Genomic DNA, 18,528 nt, shown 5'->3' with positions numbered 1-18,528 from the left:
CCGTGCAAAGACGTTTTGGGTTGCGTGCAAAACAATGTTTTTCTGTTTTCACCTCGAATGACCTTCAGTGGGTGGAATCCTGCCTGGAATCAGGCCACAAACTCCTCCTTACTTAATCATGAATCATTAGTTTGTTTATTTTTGGGGGTCTTTTTTTTTATTTGTTTTATTTGCTTGAGTTGTCACAAATTTGGACGCGATTAGAACATGATCTAAACAAGTTCTAAATGGAAATGTTTTTACAGGAGTTTAAGAACAATTGAAATAACATCCCCCCCCCCCCTGCTTTTACACTTCTAGACGTCTGCTGTATAGAGTGGCTCTGTGTTTATGTGTCTAAGATATGAATCCATTCGTCACAGTTTGACACAGCACATAAACACACCTCTCTTCACCTATGGAACACCGGCTTTGCATGTGACCCCTCAGCGCTCTACTTGACTCTACAAGAGTGCTGGTGTAAATGTTTTAATAAAACGGGGTTCAGTCGTTCGCACTGAAGGAAACCGTCGGGTCTCGTTACAACTGGGATTCCTTCCTAAAAGGCCGTTCTGTACGCTCAGGACGTCATTGTTCACCGTCAGTAATGTTTCCTGTGCAACTTCCAACGTGCAACAACCAGAATATACATCATACATAAACACTAGCTAATGTAATTTCTACAGAAAACCTCTGTAAGCAAAGACCAGACAGTAAATAAATTACCCAACTAAAAGAAACAAATCCTCTTTTCTGAACGTGACTGGGAGCTGAAACGTGTCTGTGTGTTCTCATCTGTGTCGCCCTCTAGTCAAAGATCTCCCAGCGGCAGCAACGCATGATCAAGAACCGCGAGTCGGCGTCCCTCTCTCGCAAGAAGAAGAAGGAGTACCTGCTTTCGCTGGAGGGCCGCCTGCAGTTGGCCCTGTCTGAGAACGCGGTGCTCAAGTGCGAGAACGGCAACCTCAAGAGGCAGCTGGAGGGTCTGCTGTGCGAGGTGAGAGGCCCGGAGCTCCGGCTCTGCCAGTAAATCCGCACGCATTGAGAGAAGCTCCCAGAGTCGGTGCCCATTCAGGCTTCTGAATGGGCACCCGGGATTTGTAGTTTTTGATTTAACGCAACGTCCTTCTTCTGTCCTCTGTTCTTTCTTCGCAGAACACTGTGTTGAATGCAAAGGCCCCCAAAAGAAGAGCTGTGTGTCTCATGGTGGTGCTGTTGTTCGTCGTGCTCAACGTCGGACAAATGAGGTGAATTTTGAATGCGCTTGACTGTAACAGCGGAGGCGTCTCTGGATGTTAGCAAGCTGGCAGGGAACGCGACAGTGTAAAAAAGGTTGAGGATAACTGAAGCTGGAGGATTGCAAGCTGCTTGCATTGACCAGGTCCATGCTCAAAGTTTTCTTTCGAGGCACAAGGTCATTGTCAAAGTCATTATTGCAGAAATGGTCAAATGGGGAACCCCCCCTTACCCCCCCAATGACTCATGGTGGAAATTAGGCATCACTGGAAAATGTAATTCAAAGACAGCGCGCAAGATTTATTGAACTATTAAGGTTTCTACCCAACGACTCCACCCATGTTTTAGTTGCGTGAGTAAATTGACACTTTTCAGATGACGCGCTACAAAAGAGAGCGATTCCCCTTTTTGCCAATCAAAACTCGCATCCACTTTCTCCGCTTCAGTTTCTCTGTGGCAGAGCCAGGGCAGAGCCATGGCGCAATGGAAAAATCTGCAAATGCATTTGCCGGCAAACCTTGTTGCCAGGTCGGGCCTCGTCCAAAACTCAACTAATCTAGTTGGTAAATAGATGAACAACAAAGAGATCATCCTGGCCAACTGGCTCCCCAGTTAATTTGCCCGTCCTCTGTTGTCGCCGCCAGAGTTTACGGGACTTTGTGACTCACGGTGGAGCGAGTCTCCAGAGAGCCCGACGGCCCTGGGAGAAAGTAAACTTCCAGTGTTTGTGTCAAAATCGAATGGTTTCTGAGCTGCTCAGTTGTTCCAGAGCGCCGGTTCAACGAGCATTTTTGTGCTTTTGTCCGTGACGGTGACAATTGTGTTTTGCACATTACCACAAGTAGTTATGTAAAACAACACTGGGGAAGGCGTGACCGGCCCGCCCACTTTCGCCAATGGAGAATTTATGTAATTCCAGAAACTGCTCCAGTTCACATGCAGGGGATGATGAATCCTCTGTTCTCATGAAATAAAAATGTTCCTCTCGCAGGGCTCAGGGCGGCGCTGATGCCAGCATCTCTTTGTTTTTAGCGCAGCGTCGCTGCCGTGTGACTAACCGTCTGCGCTCGGGCTTCTAATCTACCAGTTTGTTTGTTCTCCTAAAAAAGTCGAGCTTGAAACGGCCTCCTGGGTCTTGAGGGGCTTTCACAGTGCTTCAACGTTTGTGTGTGTGTGTGTGTGTGTGTGTGTGTGTGTGTGTGTACCTGCGCACACATCTCAGTGTTTTGCATCAGGGCCTCCCCTCTGGAATGTGAATTATGCTCGCTGCTGAGGTCCGGCTCCTTTTGAAATGGAAATGCCAGCAAAGTGCATAAATACTGCGCAAGGGAGACTGTGCGTGCGTGCGTGCGTGCGTGCGTGCGTGCGTGCGTGCGTGTGTGTGTTTGTGTGTGTTTGTGTGTGTGTGTGTGTGTGTGTGTGTGTGTGTGTGTGTGTGTGTGTGTGTGTGTGTGTGTGTGTGTGTGATTCGCCTTCCAGATCAGAGTTCAGCGTCTGCCCGCTTTGCGGCCGGAAAGGCCGGACCCCCCTCCTGTGCACAGGACGAGGGCCACACGGAATTCGGAAGTTGGGTTTTAGTTCCGTCTTAACGGCTCGCCTCCCCCCTTTTCTTCTCTCCTGAATGTCCTCGCTTAACCTCACCTGGCTTTCCTTTCTTTCCCTTCCCTATCCTCGCCTCACCTTGTTCCCTCTCCTCAGTTACTTTCAGAGCAGCTCCGGACGCGAGGTCTACTCCGTGCCGCACACCGGCAGACATCTGCTGGATTTCTCCCCGGAGGCTGAGGCCGAGGAGGCGACGGGGGCCGGCCCCCTTGGCGGCGGCCCCTCTGCCGTCGACGACAGGTAATGAGCTCAGCGCCCCCTCCCCCTCTTCTTCCCCACTCCCCGACACCTTTCACAACAACGTCGGCGGCCCAGGATGCACCTGTGCCTGGGCCTCGGCTGAGGACCAGTCGCCTCATTACAGCGCGTGTAAACACGTGTGGCGGCCTGTAACTCGCTCCGGAGTGCCCCCCCGAAATGCCCCCCCCAGGCCTCCGGAGAGTCGCGCATTAAGTCCCGGGCGGCGTCGGACTTGTTTAACTGTCCAGGTCCATAATCCCAGCAAGAGTTTATTTTTAAAAAACAGACTTAGATGTTTTTCTTCCGTCTTTAATTGCAGCAGTGGCCCAGAAGTCTCTTTTTTTTTGTTGTTTTCTTTCCAACTGCACAAATAACAATCATGTTTGTACATTACAAGAAACCCCGTCCCTCACTGCCACAAAATGTTTTGCACGGTGGTCCGAGCGGCTAACATCTCCGCGGCCTTGGAGGCCTGGCTTTCGTCAGATCTTCGCGTCGCATGTTGACGCAGACCATTCAGCTGCGGCATCGGGTTGCCGCCCCTCCCCTGCAGCTAAGCTGCCGCGGGCAGGAAGGAACGTATTAGCTTTTACAAAAAGGGGTGACGGCAACGCACACACGCGGCCCGGCGGGAAGACGTGCAACCTAATCTTTCGGGGGGTTCAGCCGAAACAGGAAAGTGTGTTTTTGCGACGGGGTGACCGCCGGCCTTCGCTCAGAGTAATGGTCAGGCCTCCGCACTCTGACATGTTGTTTCGCAGAAACCATTTCCAGAGCGCTTGAGACACAGCAGCGTGGCGCTCTGAGCTGGAGGAGGAACGGGGGGGGCCCCCTCCTCCCCTCACTGGAGGCTTGAAGGCCCCTGCCAGGTGGACCCCGACTGTGGACAGTCCACATCAGCACCTAAGCAAACGCAATCATTCATTTGCAAGGCTTGTCTAAAGTCACAAAAACAACTAAGGGGGTGGCGGGGGGGTGGGGGGTGGGGGGGAGTCTCCTGGTGGGCATCTCAGTGCTAAAAATCCAGAATACATCATAGCTTCGTTCTCTGCACGAGCGTGGAAACGCTGAGCCGAAAGAATCTATAGAATCTTCGCATTTTTTCGTGCGAGGGTTTATTTTTTTGTTTCTCCGTGCCAAGCCTAACAACTTCAAACAGTCAATCTTTTTTGTAACCCAAGAACTTGTAACGAGTCCCACATTTTTGTTGCTCAACCCAGCTCTGGGTTTGGCCATGGAAGGACAAGCATATGTGTTGACCCTCTCTGTACATTAAGAGCCCATTCCTGACATAGTTTGTTGCACTTTTTTTGCTGGGACGTCTTGCGTTGATTTGACACCATCACGATCAGGCTCGTCTCTAAGGCTCGCACCCTCTTGCTGTCTCTTCTGTCCTGCAGCTCAGAAGACAAGGCCCTGATGGTGGTGAAGGATCCCGTCTTCCTCAGGCCACCTCCTCCCTGCCAGCCTCCCGTCAACAGGACAAAGTGTTTAGAGTAAGGAATCTCAAGGAGTCTTTGATGCTCGGCCTCTCATTTTCTTTTTCCCCGCTCGCTCAAGAGCGGCCCACCGCCGCCGCCGCCGCCGCCACACTGTGATCTCAGCAGCAAACTGGTAAATTAAAGTCCACGACATATTGGTTTGACAGGTTGACCCATGAGCTGAGAGGCTGGGTCCACCGGCACGAAGCGCTGCAGACCAAGTCGAAGCGCACCAGTAACAGCAATCACAAACCAACCAAGACCATCCTGGTAAGTCGGAGTACAGGAAACCACTTTGAAGTACATTAGAAATTCTGTCTGGGCAGTAAATACAAACAAGGCTTCCAGAGAAACATCATTTATTTTATCATTCTTTCACCTCCCTGCACATCCTCTGTTTTTTCCCCACCTCTTGTTTTTCTTCATTGGGCCGAGTTTCATCCAACTGCCGTGACAAAGTAAACACAACACTCAGAGTGGAGTGGATGGATTAGCGCCCCCTGGTCTTTTTTTTCCATCGCACCAACATCTGCCTAGTTTGTATATGACCATCCGTCATTTTGCTATAAATATTCAAGTGGCTGTGTATATCTCGCCTCTATTCGGTCCCATGAGACGTTTAACCCTTCTTTGATATTTTCATTTAAAAAAAAAATAAAAAATGCAACAATCTCTGAGCTGTGCACATAGGACCTCCACAACGGCCCTCGTGTCTATCTTGAGCTACGTTGCTGAAGATTTGCCCTGTGAACATAAAAAAACATCACAGCTAATTCAGGCTGATTGATTTCTTTTCTTCTTTTTTTTTTACCTTAACAGAAAACGGAGAGTAAAGAGGCTCAAAGTGCCCAGATCGTGACCGTCCAATACACAGACACTGAGGAAAAGTGAGTATAGCACTTTCTGTTGAAAAAAAGTGTAGTGTCTGACAGCTAGATGGCACAATGCTATATTTCAGCATTGGAGTCGAATGCACAGCATGTGCGGTAAAACTCTCTTAACAATGGGCTTGACTGACGTGTTTATTGTTTGCAGGAGCCACCCGAGCGCTGGATGATGTAAAACAAGTCTAGACCCAACAAACTTTGATGTTTCGCTCTCGCAAAGGCTGCGTTCGTCCAGAAAACCGATGTGTAGAATTTGGGTTTTCTTTGTATTGGCGCCGGCTCCCGCTGTCAGACTTTGCTGTATCATAACTCGGTCGAACTGCAATTTTAAAGGCACGACCCTCCGTGCACTGCTGCAGAGCTTTGGCAGCCACGGAGAGCATTGCTGCTGCGCTCTGCCATGTAATGCACACATGGAGCAAATTATTTTTTATAGATCTAATTTCTTTCACTTTGTCATGTCAGTAATAAAACATACACATATAGACTGTATTTTTTTCTGTTTGAGCCTCATTGACTTTTTGTTTTTCCCCCTGCTCACATTATGATCCACATCCAACAGGAATCCTGGCAGTGAGCTGCAGGTTTACTATGCGCCTCATCACACATACAGCGACTTCTTCGAGGAGCTCCATCGCCGCGGCGACACGTTCTACGTGGTGTCTTTCCGCAAGGTCAGTTCCTGTCCCTGATCGTCACCCATTCTAGAGCGGGAACAGGCACTGGATCACTGGTCACACAGTTTTTCACAGTTAATCCCTGATGATATTTTATGTCCTTTTCAAGACTTTCTAATCCCAGTGCGGCTTTTAAAAAGGGACAAACTTCCCCTTTCTGGGCCAGTTTTCCTTGTCTGTTTGCTCTCCTCTTGGTTCCGCTGTGCTTTCACTCACACTGTCAGTTTCTCCAAAGTTTGAAACAAACGAGAAGTAACACACCGAAAGGATTGCTGGCTAGTTCTGCATATAAGCCACTGCGTCATTTTGGTCACTTTCCTCTGCTCGCGTCACACTCGTCACCCCCAGACGCTTGTGGCGTCATTAGGACTCTAAATCTGTAGGATTACTTGGTGGGATGAGAGTTTTTAAGCACTCGGTCAAAGATCAGGACCTCTTGCCACCGTGAAAGTCACAAAGGCTCAACTGGGAGTTGGCATGACGACAGCGGGAACAATGGTAACAATGGCGTCCCCCCCCCCCCCGAGCCAGGGCCCCTGCAGGTCAAGTAGCAAACCCTCAGCTTCCAGCTGCTCTGTGCTGCATGAGTGGAGAGAGAGGGCTCCACAGTTTGCTCAAGACAACCGTCTGCCTTCAGTGTTTAATCAAATTTGATTGACACAAAATAAAATGCCAGCACAATTAGGCTGCGGTTTTTACTTAACTAGTGACTAAAAAGTGTCTTAATTTGCAGTTTGTGCAAATCAAAAGACGTGATGGGTTGTTCTGCATGATAGGATTGAAATTTTTCCTTTTTTTTTAGTCCTGATGATTTATGTGCAGCTGCTGAAAAGAAAATATCAACAATCAAACAAACCACCTCTTGACATTCTGGTTCTGTTTTTCATCCGTTCTTGATAAATGAGGTAATGTTTTTGTTTGGGGAAAGACAAATCAAATCAAAGTAGCATTTCTCCATATTAGAAAAATCACTTGAAGATGCACTTCACAGGATGAGAGACTGAAGAACTTTTCACCATCCTGATTCAGACAGACCTTTGTCAGCTTTTCTTCGCTCCTTTATTTGCTTACATTTTTGTTTCCTGGATTTCGGGGGGGCCGTGCATGTGTGTCAGCAGAAGCGTTTTGCGCTTTTGTGTTTTCGGTTCCAGGCACATGATCTTATTTTTGGCCTCGCCAAAAACCGTGGATTACATTTGGAATTTTGTTTGGGTTTCAAATTCCAATCACCACCGATTGTTAACGCTTCCCCCTTGTCGGATAGGTTTCCTTGAACCGTGTTCCGCTCACACCGAAAGTTGAGGTCACCCCTCGGAACGCAGCTGGTTGGGCCTTGGGCTGAGCTCATCGTTGGTTAAAGCCCTGAAGAGATAAAGAGAGCCTCTGCAGCTTTGTTTTGGCACAAGGGGGGTGGAAAACCTAACGATACCAAAATGTGGAGCCTCTCTCCCTCCTCCTCCTCCGCTGGGTTACTGTTTCTCCAGCCTCTCGTGTTGTTGTGGCACCTGTGGCCTTATGTAAGTGTGACTCGAGGTGTGGCTCTGCAAACACAAGCTGCTTTCTCCTTGGCCTGCGTCCTACAAGGGTCAACCCACAATCACCTGCTGACACGCCCTCACGACGATGACGAGCGATAATTTGGTTATTCGCTGCCAATTTCACTTTTAGCTGCTAATATTTCCTCTGCTTTCAACAGTTTATCCCCAGTTCCATGCTGTACCATGACCTAATACCACTCTTGCCAGATCGTTCATCACATTACATTCATTATGTTTTAGCAACTCCTTCATTGAGCTTTACCTGTCATTTTTTTCCCCCACCCACTCCCTCCTGCCCTCGCTTGAAACGCTCCATTTATCATTAGAACCAGGCCGTTTTTCAGAACCAGGCCCCTTCTGGAAGTCGAGAAAGACACGTCACCGACTTTCAGCTGCTCCGATACGGAACAACTCCACTCAAAAAGCTCAGAGTCTGGCGGCTGATTGGGAGCAAATCACCAGCAGGGTCGTAGCTCCAAATCTGCTCTAAGCCCAAAGCAAACACGGTCTGCAGGTCTGCAGGTCTGCAGATCTGCAGTTTCAGTACTGCAGTGTCCCACATTAAAGACCATATTGAGTGGTAAGGTCGGAGGTGTGGGATGATACAGCTACCTTAACCATACCAGGAGTACAACACACCCCCTTTGACGTGCAGCCAATAAGATGATTGAGTAATGAATCTTCAAGTTTTCCTTGCTTTCTTTCTTGTCTGTCTCTTTAATTTATTTCAATGTCATGGGACCCTTTTTCTGGTTAATCCAAGGCTCAAAAGTTCAAGAGGACTATCATGAATGGGCAAAGCAAACAAAGCTTTTGGTCAGCACACCCACTTGGGATCCACTCTGATGAATTCAAGTTGTTTCTGCTCGAGTCCCTCCAGAGTCGAAACCTCACTGCCAATTCTCCATTATCGCTCCACTGCATCCAGTCAGTTTTTGGCCTTGGCGCGAGTTGCGTTTTCACTCCCGGTGACCTTTCTCCTCTGCTCATCCTCAGGACCACCTCCTCCTTCCTGCCACCAGCCACAACAAAGGAAGCCGACCCAAGATGTCCGTGGTGCTGCCAGCGATGAACATCAACGGTAAGGACGGCGGCACTGGCGCAACAGCTGCAAAAACCCTCCTGGGTGACACTGATACTGTGACACAGGTGCATGATACATCAAGACTGGACGCTGTGGGTTAATGTACATTTCAGAATTCGCAAAAAAAAAAAAAAAAAACCCAGCCAGTTAAATCATCAGCTTTTCCAGTGCGGTCGATCCCAAGTTGGAATCATTTGACCTAAAGTATAAAATTGCTGAGTCTGAAGTGAGAGAGTTTTTCTTTTCTTTTTTTTTAAGAATAAAAAAAACAAACATCTGTTACCACAGGGCTTTTGCCAAAGGAGGTCACACACACACACACACACGCACACACGCACACAAACACAATGTTAGCTAAGCTGATCACCACCAGATGAATCGCAGCATTTGACTGTAGCTGGTGTGGTCGACAACTCCTACGTGGCAACTCAGTAGCGTGGATGTGCTATAGCAGATAGTGGTTTTCCAGAGCGGAGTGGGAGTAGCAGCACTGACACTGGTGACTGACTGGTCTTCACTGTGAGCCTCAGGCCTGGTCCACACGTACAGTATGTTTGAGCGTGCTGATATATATATACATATATATATATATATACATATATGTTAAATGTCAGCACTTCAACAGCCTTCAATATTCTCAGTTGTGTTTGTAGGAGAAGGGGTTTGTTTTCAAAACACAACTCTTTGCATTGCATATGTTGACACCCTGAGAGCATTTTTATGTTTTCGTCACCTAAACGAGCTCCAACAGTTGCTTTGGCATCCATCCTGTCTAAAGAGCGTCCGTCTTTCATCAGCAGAGATGTTTGTATTGTTCTCGCAAGTCGCCCATATGGAACAGTCAAGTCTGTGTCATCCACAGCTTCAGGTTAAACACCAATCATCAAGGGGAAGCAGGAGAGGCAACTGTTGCTTGTCTGCAGGCAGCTGAGACTTTGCAACCACACGTCTAGACACTCATTAAAATGAGCTGATTGTTATGAGCCTTTGTGCTGTAAAATTTTTACATGTTCAAAATGTATATTACACTAACGGTTAATGGGTCTGTTGATGCACAATGTAAGAAGTCACTTCAGAACTTTCACATTTTTTTTATCGACATTCAAAGAATTGTGCTTTTAGAATCAATTGTGCCAATGACCTCTTATCGCTAGGCTTGATTGTTCAACTCAGTTTCATATTAAAAATTGGTGATAATTGGAGCTAATATTAATATTTTGAGTAATATTTTCTTAACTGCATCAAGAAGTGAGAAAACTGCAAAGTCACGACAATCTGTTAAGTTATTTTTTGATTAGCTTTATTAGATTCTACTTTTGCAGGATAGAATGGTTTAGCATTTAGCTTATTAGTGGTTAGCAACCAAAAGCAGGCGCGCCTTCGCTGAACATCATGTCATCGATCTTCCCAAAGGGAACGACTGTTCTTCACAAACTGTCGTGGTGGGTGGCAGGGATCACAGTGCACGTGGTCAGTGAGTTAAAAGGGGAGGGGTCTACTTGACCCTTGACCTTTGACCCTCATACATGGTGCGTACAATTAACTGGGTAGCTTGTTTGCAATGTTTCCAGTCTGATTGCTGCATTTTTTTGCCAGGTGTGTCTTTTTATTTTAACACACCATTTCACCAGAGTGACTGCGCGATCCTTTTCATTTAGATCAGCTTACCACAACTCTTCTCATGGTCCCGAGGTCGGCTGGATTATGGACGCAATATTTCAAAAGCAGCGTGCCAGAGATTTTTAATGAAAACTGAGCTCAGTCCAAATTCCGCTGGCTGGATATCTGATGGCTGTGGCTGCCAAGTGAGAAGAAGAGTCCCACTGATAGGAAGCCGCTTTGGAAGTGTTGTTGTTGTTGTTGGGTGTGAGCAATCAGGGAGACACGCTGTCGTTGCTGCTGGCTGCTCACCTGATTTCGTTCTCCTAGTCTTGCTCCGTGGCAAAGCAGCAACAACAACTTCTCGCCCACCTCAGTGGCCGGTGAGTCAGTGGAATCTGAGACTTTTTTAACCCGGCAGGGAAGACGTAGCCGTCCTTTTTTTTTTCTTCTTCTTTTTCTACTGAATGGGCGTCGTAAGGGATGAAGATTGATGAAGGTAAACATTGTTCTTGGTCCATTTTTCGTGAGGCAGGAATGCAAAGGTCCGTGCCGGTCAGTTGGCCCTTTTGAAAAAGTAGTAAATAGTGAAATCCAAGACCTTCTTTTCAGCTAATTGTTGAAATTGGGGGGCAAACAAAGCTGGCATTCAGGGGGCAGATATTGCTTCTAAAAAAGATTCTTGTCTCCTTGAAGGGGAAGGAATGGCCTGATCTGCCATGAATGACTGCAGCTGGCTGCACGCTGGCACCGGAGCCGCTCCGCTCTGCTTTTTATTAGGCATCCAGCCTCTTGTTTTAACAATTGGATCGGATATTTTGGCCGGTTTTATCTGGGATTAAAATAGACAACTTGGGCTTTAGACGAGCAGCCGGGACACTTATGCAGGAAGTTCAAACCTCCGGTGCCTCGTTGTGCTGAAAAAAAGCTTCCATTCCTGGAGGCTTCCCACTAAAATCCCGAGCTACGACGTTGTGGCGATTGACTAGTGGCAGACCAACGCGGTCATTCCTCACACAGCGACCCTCATGTTGCATTACTGTACCGGTGGACATGTGTTTGCTTGAACCTTTGATTGGTTCTCGTGTTCTCACAGCTCTTTGGAAAGCACAAGGAGAACCTCGTCCTCGTCCTCTAAGGGATAATTCTTTCCAGCTCCCTTTCTCTGCTCTCCTTGAGGAATGCTTCTCTCCCGCTCTCCTCCAGTGACTAAATGGTTTTCATCTGGAGGAGATGGACAGACTGGAGAGAGAGAGCGAGAGAGGGAGTGTTGGGTCTGTCCCGGTCAATAAGGGAACGCGGCGGCGCCGAGGCTTTCATGTAACACCGTCTCCTGTTACTGTCCACGGTTCAGGGACTCTGCCAGAGTGGCCTGACCTCCACTTCCTTGATCGTCTCGGAAAAACGTACCTGGGCCCCAGCGACGACTCCTCGAGATGGGGACGGCTGGACGGCCTGTTTATTTAATGAGCCCCCTGATTTTTTTTTTTTTTTTTTTTTTTTTTTCAAGCAGCTCAATCAGGAGGGGAAGCGACGTGTTTGGAAGGAGAGTAATGTTTTGCCAATGACATCATTTACAGGTGGATCCAGTGCGGGACATGCTGGGTCTATTTTTACCAGCGCACATGTGCGCCGTCGCTAACAGGCGGCTTTCACTGACGGTTGGAGGTGGAGGTCGGCGCCACGACGAGGAGCCTCGGGTCAGATTTTCCTACTGCCCCCCTAATCTAAACAAACAACCCGGCGGCTGCTCTGCGCTGCAGTCGCGTTCTCACCAACCTAAATGTTTAAGTTTCGCCCTCTGCGTTAAAGCAACTGGCAACCAGCGATACGTTTTTCTTTTTGCAAGCTGCGTGTTGAAGACGGCCAGTCATTGGTCCGCTCCTACTGCATTCAGTTACATTCACTAGTACTCTGTTTACAGTCCAAAATAGTCCAATATGAAGGGCTACCAGTTTGCTAGACTCTCCTGAAATAACAAACTCTCTGAGTTCTATATTATTATTAATGATACTCTTTTATGTGAAGACACTTATCAAGATAATGAGTTCTCAATAATTGTCAACAACGACTGAACAAAGTTGGATAAAATTGAATTTTAGGCGCAGCTCAGTGAGTTGTGCAATTTTTCGAACAGGTCTGCAGGGTGGGGGACTACTCATGTGGTCCTTTGGGGCTACCTGGGGTCCGCGGACACCACGTTGGTGACCCCCGCTCTAATCTCTGTTCCTCTTCTTTTGGTCCTATTCTTTAGCTAACTATGAATCTCATTCAGAAAGTTGAGGTTGTATGATACAGCACTTCTGTCGCACTGTCTTCAGTTGCACAGGAGCGAGCACGGGCTCCTCCTGAGGATCATCGTCCTTCATGATGCTCTTTTTCTTTTCTTTTTTCTTTTTTTTTTTTTTAAAAGGGTCTCAGGACATTCAGATACTTTTGTTTCCTTTTGCTGCATCAAAAACCAGTCCAAAATATCTTTGTGGTTTGTGGCGACATTAGCGAGGCCTTGCTTCCCCACACAGAGTTACAGAACGAGAAACAACTTGACAAACATTATTTTTGCGATATTTGGAGAAGGAGCTGCGAGGAGGGTGGACGGCGGGTGCAAGAGAACAGGAGCAAAGTGAACCCATAGAGCACTTGAAGTACTAATGCATTGCTATAATCTCAGTATTCACACAGCTGCTTTTAAACTGTGGTATTAGAATATTTTAGCAGGCACTTTTATCCCAAGCAACGGACAACACAAGCAAAAATGTTATTCTGAAGGGGAAAACCTCAGTAAGTGCAACAACATGCTTTGAGTTTGAATAGCCTGTGCCAGGCTTTTTTTTTTCTTAACATCATGCAACTGCAACTAACCACAATTAACCATACATTCATTCATAAACTATGGAAAACAGATTCATTTGTAAGTTGTGGTTTGATGGATTCATTTTTTTCCTGCTTTGTGGTGTGTTAATCATTCACCGACTTATTTAATTACGCGACTGTGGGCGCGCGTTTCGCCTGTTCTGTGCCTCCAGCTCTGAACGGGTTGCTTCCACTGATAACAAACAAAAGCCCTCTTCATAGGCACGACTCCTCCGGCCGGCCACCGTCCTGCCGGGATGAGCGCTCAGGTTTCCCCTTGATGCGTCTCCGCCAGAACCAGGGATTTTTTTTTTTTTTTTTAAATCAGCATACACAAGCTGGCTGTGTCACTGAAACACTCTGGAGCACCTCCAGATGGCACCCCTTGAAGAGGGACAGGGAGAGTGTGCAGATGGAGACAGTAGATCTGGCAGCGTCTTCAAAGAGCTGCTGTTTGGACCGGAGCCTCGCTGCGGCCCACTTCCTGTTTCACCGAGCAGGCTGCTGTTCAGGCACTCGGCTGATTAGCATTTTGTTGTTGGGCGAGAGGTGGATGGGGCCGGCGTGAGAAACTGAAATGTGTCTTTCATTTAGCTAAATGGTGTAGACTAGAGCCCACAAATTGCAGGGTAATTGTCGGGCACTTAAAAATAATTATTATAAGACGTGGGTTTTCAGCAGGTGCCAGTAAAGTGACTTTATTAAAAAGGAAAAAGCAACCGCTTCTTCTGGTGAGACGTATCCTCGCGTGAAATGGTGAGCATACGTTGTTGTTGCCATTGCACAAATTCATACAATATGTTTTTTCCCCATTCAACTTGCGTTTTGTAGCCAAGGCTAAAAAGCTTTTATTCACCCTTTATCCTTTTATCTTTGACTCAACCTCCACCACCTCCTGAGGGCATTATCAGACTCCAGAGCTGTGAAGTGCCTCGCTGAGCTCAACGGCTTTGTCATTAAGCTTTTGTCTGTTTGCAATTTGGACTCTTGCAAATGGTCTACAGTGGAACACGAGACATGGGGGTTGCTCGGTGGGGAGAGGAACATGGCCCACTGGAGCTGATGAGTTGTGGATTTATAACTCACAGACTTGGATTAGCCACTTCACATTTATGGGCACTTAACTCCTCTGGATAAAAGCAGTTTTGACTTATTAATGATGAGTACAAGTTAGTTGGGCTTAAGAAGTTGAAGTACAAAGAAGTGTGTTGTATTACCTCTGGGCCATGTTTTACTGCCCTGGAAAACGGCTGCATCCACATCACTGAACTAAACTAGACTGCATTTAAAACAACTGCAATTTACTTGTTGCTACTTTTCCTAAATGTGTATTTCTCCATCTTGCTTTTTTCCCATGATGCCTGTCGTCCTCATGTGTTGTCCATCTGGATTATGCAAGACACATTTCCTCCATGTGCTGCCTATCTGTCAAGTTTCTGTTTATTATTGGCCCGAAAAATTAAATAACGAACGGTTATGTCTACGCAGTTTATATTGAACCAAACAAAATGACAGTACCTGGAAATAAACAAAAAGAAAACTCACTCAGCGGCGAGGAGATAAACAGAAGAACTTTCCTGGCTCCCCCTTCAGGCGGTCCCCTAATTGGAAGTCTGACATAGCGTGACAGGCACAATCCGAACCGGCAGGAATGATTTCCAGAGATGTCTGTGCGAGAGAGGGAGAAAAAAAAGTTCCAATTTCATTGCAGGTGCAAAAGAGGAAGAACGGCGGCGGAAGATGAAATTACACATCGCATCCAGTAACCATCTAATTACAGGAACATCCACGGAATCTTCCGGCCGCTATTGTGTCGTAACGACGCAGCGTGATCTGATAAATGCTAACTGCTTCGCCGGTATGCAGCCGTTCAAATCCTGCGCAACGGCAGCAGAGGCTGATGGTTTGCACAGGTGTCCCGGAGGGAAAGAGGAGCACAGATTTTTGAGCTCTCTGGCTTATTTTTTTTTTATTTATTTTTTTTTTTAAAGACGCCCACGGCTTCATTTTTGGGTCACATGCATGCGCAAGCGGCACACTGAAAGTGAGTGAGGTGTGTTTGACTTGCGGCCTCCGTGAGAGGAGCGTTGTTATTGTTTGAGCCGCTCGGCAGCGTACAAAGGAACACAGGCTGTCCGCTAATGTAAATACACAAGGGATCCGTCAGTGTGACACCGCCGAAGGACTTTACGAGTTTGTCCACTTCGCTCCACCTTCTTTGCCAGAATTGGTCATCTGGGGCCGTGAAAGGCCTCCAGCCATAAACGACACCAGTTTCCCCCCCCAGTTCAGTATTTTTCCTCCAAATTTGAATTCCTTCGGGGAGGCGGGGGAAGCCACTAATTACTTGCTTTTCACAGCAATTCCTTTGTACCAGTGAACCTTGGCCTGACCTCATGAGAAGTGTCTTCCCCCGCAGTCATCAAGTTTTTCTGTTCATCACTCCACTGTACGTACATCTGCAGTGCGTTTTCTAGGACCGAACGAACGGCCTGACTCATCAGCATCAATCATTCGCTTTTCGTTCCCCCCCCCCCCCGTCTCTCAATCTTGACAGGAATTCTCTCCTTCCTTGAGCTCAGCGAAAAAGGATTTTGATGAACCCGTCATTGCTCAGTTTTATCTCATTGTCTCCATCGCTCTCAAACATAAACCAAGCTTCGCCTTGTCCGATCTCGTCAGATCAGAACTGTTTTGTTTATCTCTCCGGTGGGAAACCTTGGACGTGACTCACCTCTGGAGTCCATCTGTGACCGAGCCTCTGCCCATGTTGTGCTTTGTTAGTCCACCCTGTGAGGAAGTCCTGCTCCTCCACACTTGTCCTTTAAGTGTTTTCTCTTATACCAAAAGGTTTGACCAAAACCATGCTCCTAATTATTACGATGACGAACCTTTCGGAAAGTACATGCGTGTTTGCCAGAGCAATGCAGCGGGGCAGTGATCAACACTGTTGCCTCCTGGTCAAAGGATTGATTCCAACTCAGACCTCTCGGTGTGGAGTTTGCACGTTCTCCCTGTGTATTCCTGTGTGCTTCTCCAGATACCCCAACCACCGTTCACAGTCCCCAGATTTGCATATTAGGCTTATCGGACCGATCTAAATTGTTTTTTTGTTTTTTTTCTCTCTCTTTCTCTCTCTCAACGTGTCCCTGCGATGAACTGGTGACTAGTACCGGGTGTAACCCTGCCTTACACCCTTCAACAGCTGGGATAGACTCCAGCATCCCCACCAATCCGAGTGCAGGATAGGTGGTGACAGGGAATAGACGGATGGTTGTTTGTGTGAGGAGCGGACTGAAACCTGCAAAGATAAGGCAGGAACTCCCACGTGAAGAGCTAACGGTTCCATTTTCCTTTTTTCTTTTTTCAACAGAGAGCATCATACGGGACAAAGACTACGAAGTGATGATGCAGATTGACTGTGAGGTCACCGACACCAGGATCCTCCACATCAGGTCGTCCACCATCCCTCCTCTGCTCAGGGTCAACCAGACGGAAACGGTGTACCAGCCCTCATCGGCGGACAACCAGGCCACGCCCCCTGTCGGCGTGCTCATGGGCTCTGCGTGAAAAGAACCAGCAATTCCCCCCCACCCCCCACAGCTCCCCAACCAAACTACTAAAGACAAAAGAAATCATGACAACGATTTCGATTTAGTGTTCAATTTTTGGTTGTGATATCTTGATCTCAAACCTCTCTGAATAAAAAGTCACTCTCTGCAGCGCAAAAAGTTCTCACCAGCCAGCCACATTCTTCATTAGAGCTGATACCCTGAGGTAGTCGCTGACTCCTTGTGTGGCAACACGGACATCTTCCTGTAACCCCAGACGTCCCTCATCAGGGTAATTACTTAGCAGCGGGGGGCCGAGCATTGAACCTTGAGTCACCCCATCATAACACAAATACTTTTACCCACAGGTCGACTTTTTTTTTTTTAATTCAATGTAGAAGAACAAAATATGATTCTACACTTGCGAGTTGGCTCACTTGCCCAAGTAAAAATGTGAAAAGGTCAATTTGGATAATGTTTAGAATTCTTCTGGGAATTTGTGCTTTTAGTTGATTTTTTTTTAATCATTATTCTTTTTGGTGTTTGCATGCGGGATTGATGCTGGAACTGTCACCCCAACCCCTTTTTTTTTTTACAAATACAGTTTATTTTGCAAGATGCCAGATTTATCACACGCAAGATTAATCACTCTCGATTTCGCTCAGGAAGTCCTATGACATTTAAAGGAAAGCAGGATGAACACTGCAGCAACTTCGCAATTTTAGTTTACTTTATACCTACAGATTTCCGGTGTCTAATTTCTGTGGTGTTTTGGTTTGTGCTTTGTTTTTTTTTTAAACTTTGTTTTACAGCACTGAATTCTATTTATTTGTGGGGGGTATTTTTTTTACCACTAGAAGGGAAACAATTGGCTCTTTTTGTCTCTTTTTTTGCCCCAGAAATTTCTTACATTTTATCGTTTCTGTATGGCTGGTGACCTTTTACTATGATTACTATAGTTACTATGATGAAGGGCAAGAAAACTGAATTGAAGAACTATTTAGACAGGGAAAAATATCTAATTTTGTTGGAAGGAAAAATACTGAAATGTTTTGGTAGATTTATTTAGTTGGGTGGAGTGTTTATATCAGAGATATTTCTTCATTGGCCAAGCTGCACACACCAGGTTTTACTGATATGACGACACAGAAGTACTCATTTGGTTTAAAACTTTGTGCAGTGATTGCAAAGCCTTGGGAGATCTATTATTTTTAAATGCCTTAAATAAATGCACATAAAACTTTTTTGGCCTGCTTTAAATTGAAATGTAAAATTAATGTTCAACAAGGGATCATATTAGAGACTTTTTACTTCCTACATACACTTTATGTTCTCACAACATAAGCGACAGTCCTGTGTGCTGTTGGACCGATGTTGTGGCCATAAATCTTGTTTAAGATGAAGAAAAATCATGACCATGTTTTCCGTTTTCTCAAGTCTGTGAGTTTGTGAGTGTATTTTTTTGCATTTTAGGAGAGACAGGAAGATGTCGTCACTGCATTCCAGCAGTGCCTACTGTATGGATTAATTGTGGATCTGTTTTTCAGTACAAGATTTTTCTTTTTGTTTTTTTTTTTACTTTTGTGTTATGTTGTCCGTACAGAAATAAACACTGGATTGTCTTTAACCACAGACCTGTGTCTTCATCCTTTGGGCTGCTGAGGAAATCCGTCATCTCAATTGTCAACGACTTGTCCCCGGTTATTTTCTGCTTTACTAAGTAATTTTGCATCCAGTTGCGGTAATCACAGGCTTCCCATCACTGGCTGTCTGTTTTTCTGGCCCCATTTACTTTGAGCCT

General features: G+C 46.5%; 1 protein-coding gene across 1 annotated transcript in view; it reads left to right on the top strand.

Moving 5' to 3' along the window:
* Positions 1-18,359, top strand: part of atf6 (activating transcription factor 6) — a 27,953-nt gene extending 9,594 nt beyond the window's left edge. The window contains exons 8-16 of the mRNA XM_076039505.1: positions 791-976; positions 1,135-1,226; positions 2,914-3,057; positions 4,458-4,553; positions 4,706-4,808; positions 5,358-5,425; positions 5,988-6,099; positions 8,637-8,721; positions 16,550-18,359. Coding sequence (XP_075895620.1) covers positions 791-976; positions 1,135-1,226; positions 2,914-3,057; positions 4,458-4,553; positions 4,706-4,808; positions 5,358-5,425; positions 5,988-6,099; positions 8,637-8,721; positions 16,550-16,746 — 1,083 coding nt within the window. The 3' untranslated portion in view covers positions 16,747-18,359. The remainder of the gene's footprint in view (positions 1-790; positions 977-1,134; positions 1,227-2,913; positions 3,058-4,457; positions 4,554-4,705; positions 4,809-5,357; positions 5,426-5,987; positions 6,100-8,636; positions 8,722-16,549) is intronic.
* Positions 18,360-18,528: the final 169 nt, after the last annotated feature.

The sequence above is a fragment of the Nelusetta ayraudi genome, unplaced genomic scaffold (genome assembly GCF_046127955.1).
Source record: "Nelusetta ayraudi isolate G7.1 ecotype Tasmania unplaced genomic scaffold, CSIRO-AGI_Nayr_v1 ptg000059l, whole genome shotgun sequence".
Lineage (NCBI taxonomy): Eukaryota > Metazoa > Chordata > Actinopteri > Tetraodontiformes > Monacanthidae > Nelusetta > Nelusetta ayraudi.
Note: the sequence above shows the minus strand (reverse complement) of the source record. Positions and strands in the feature narration are given on the sequence as shown.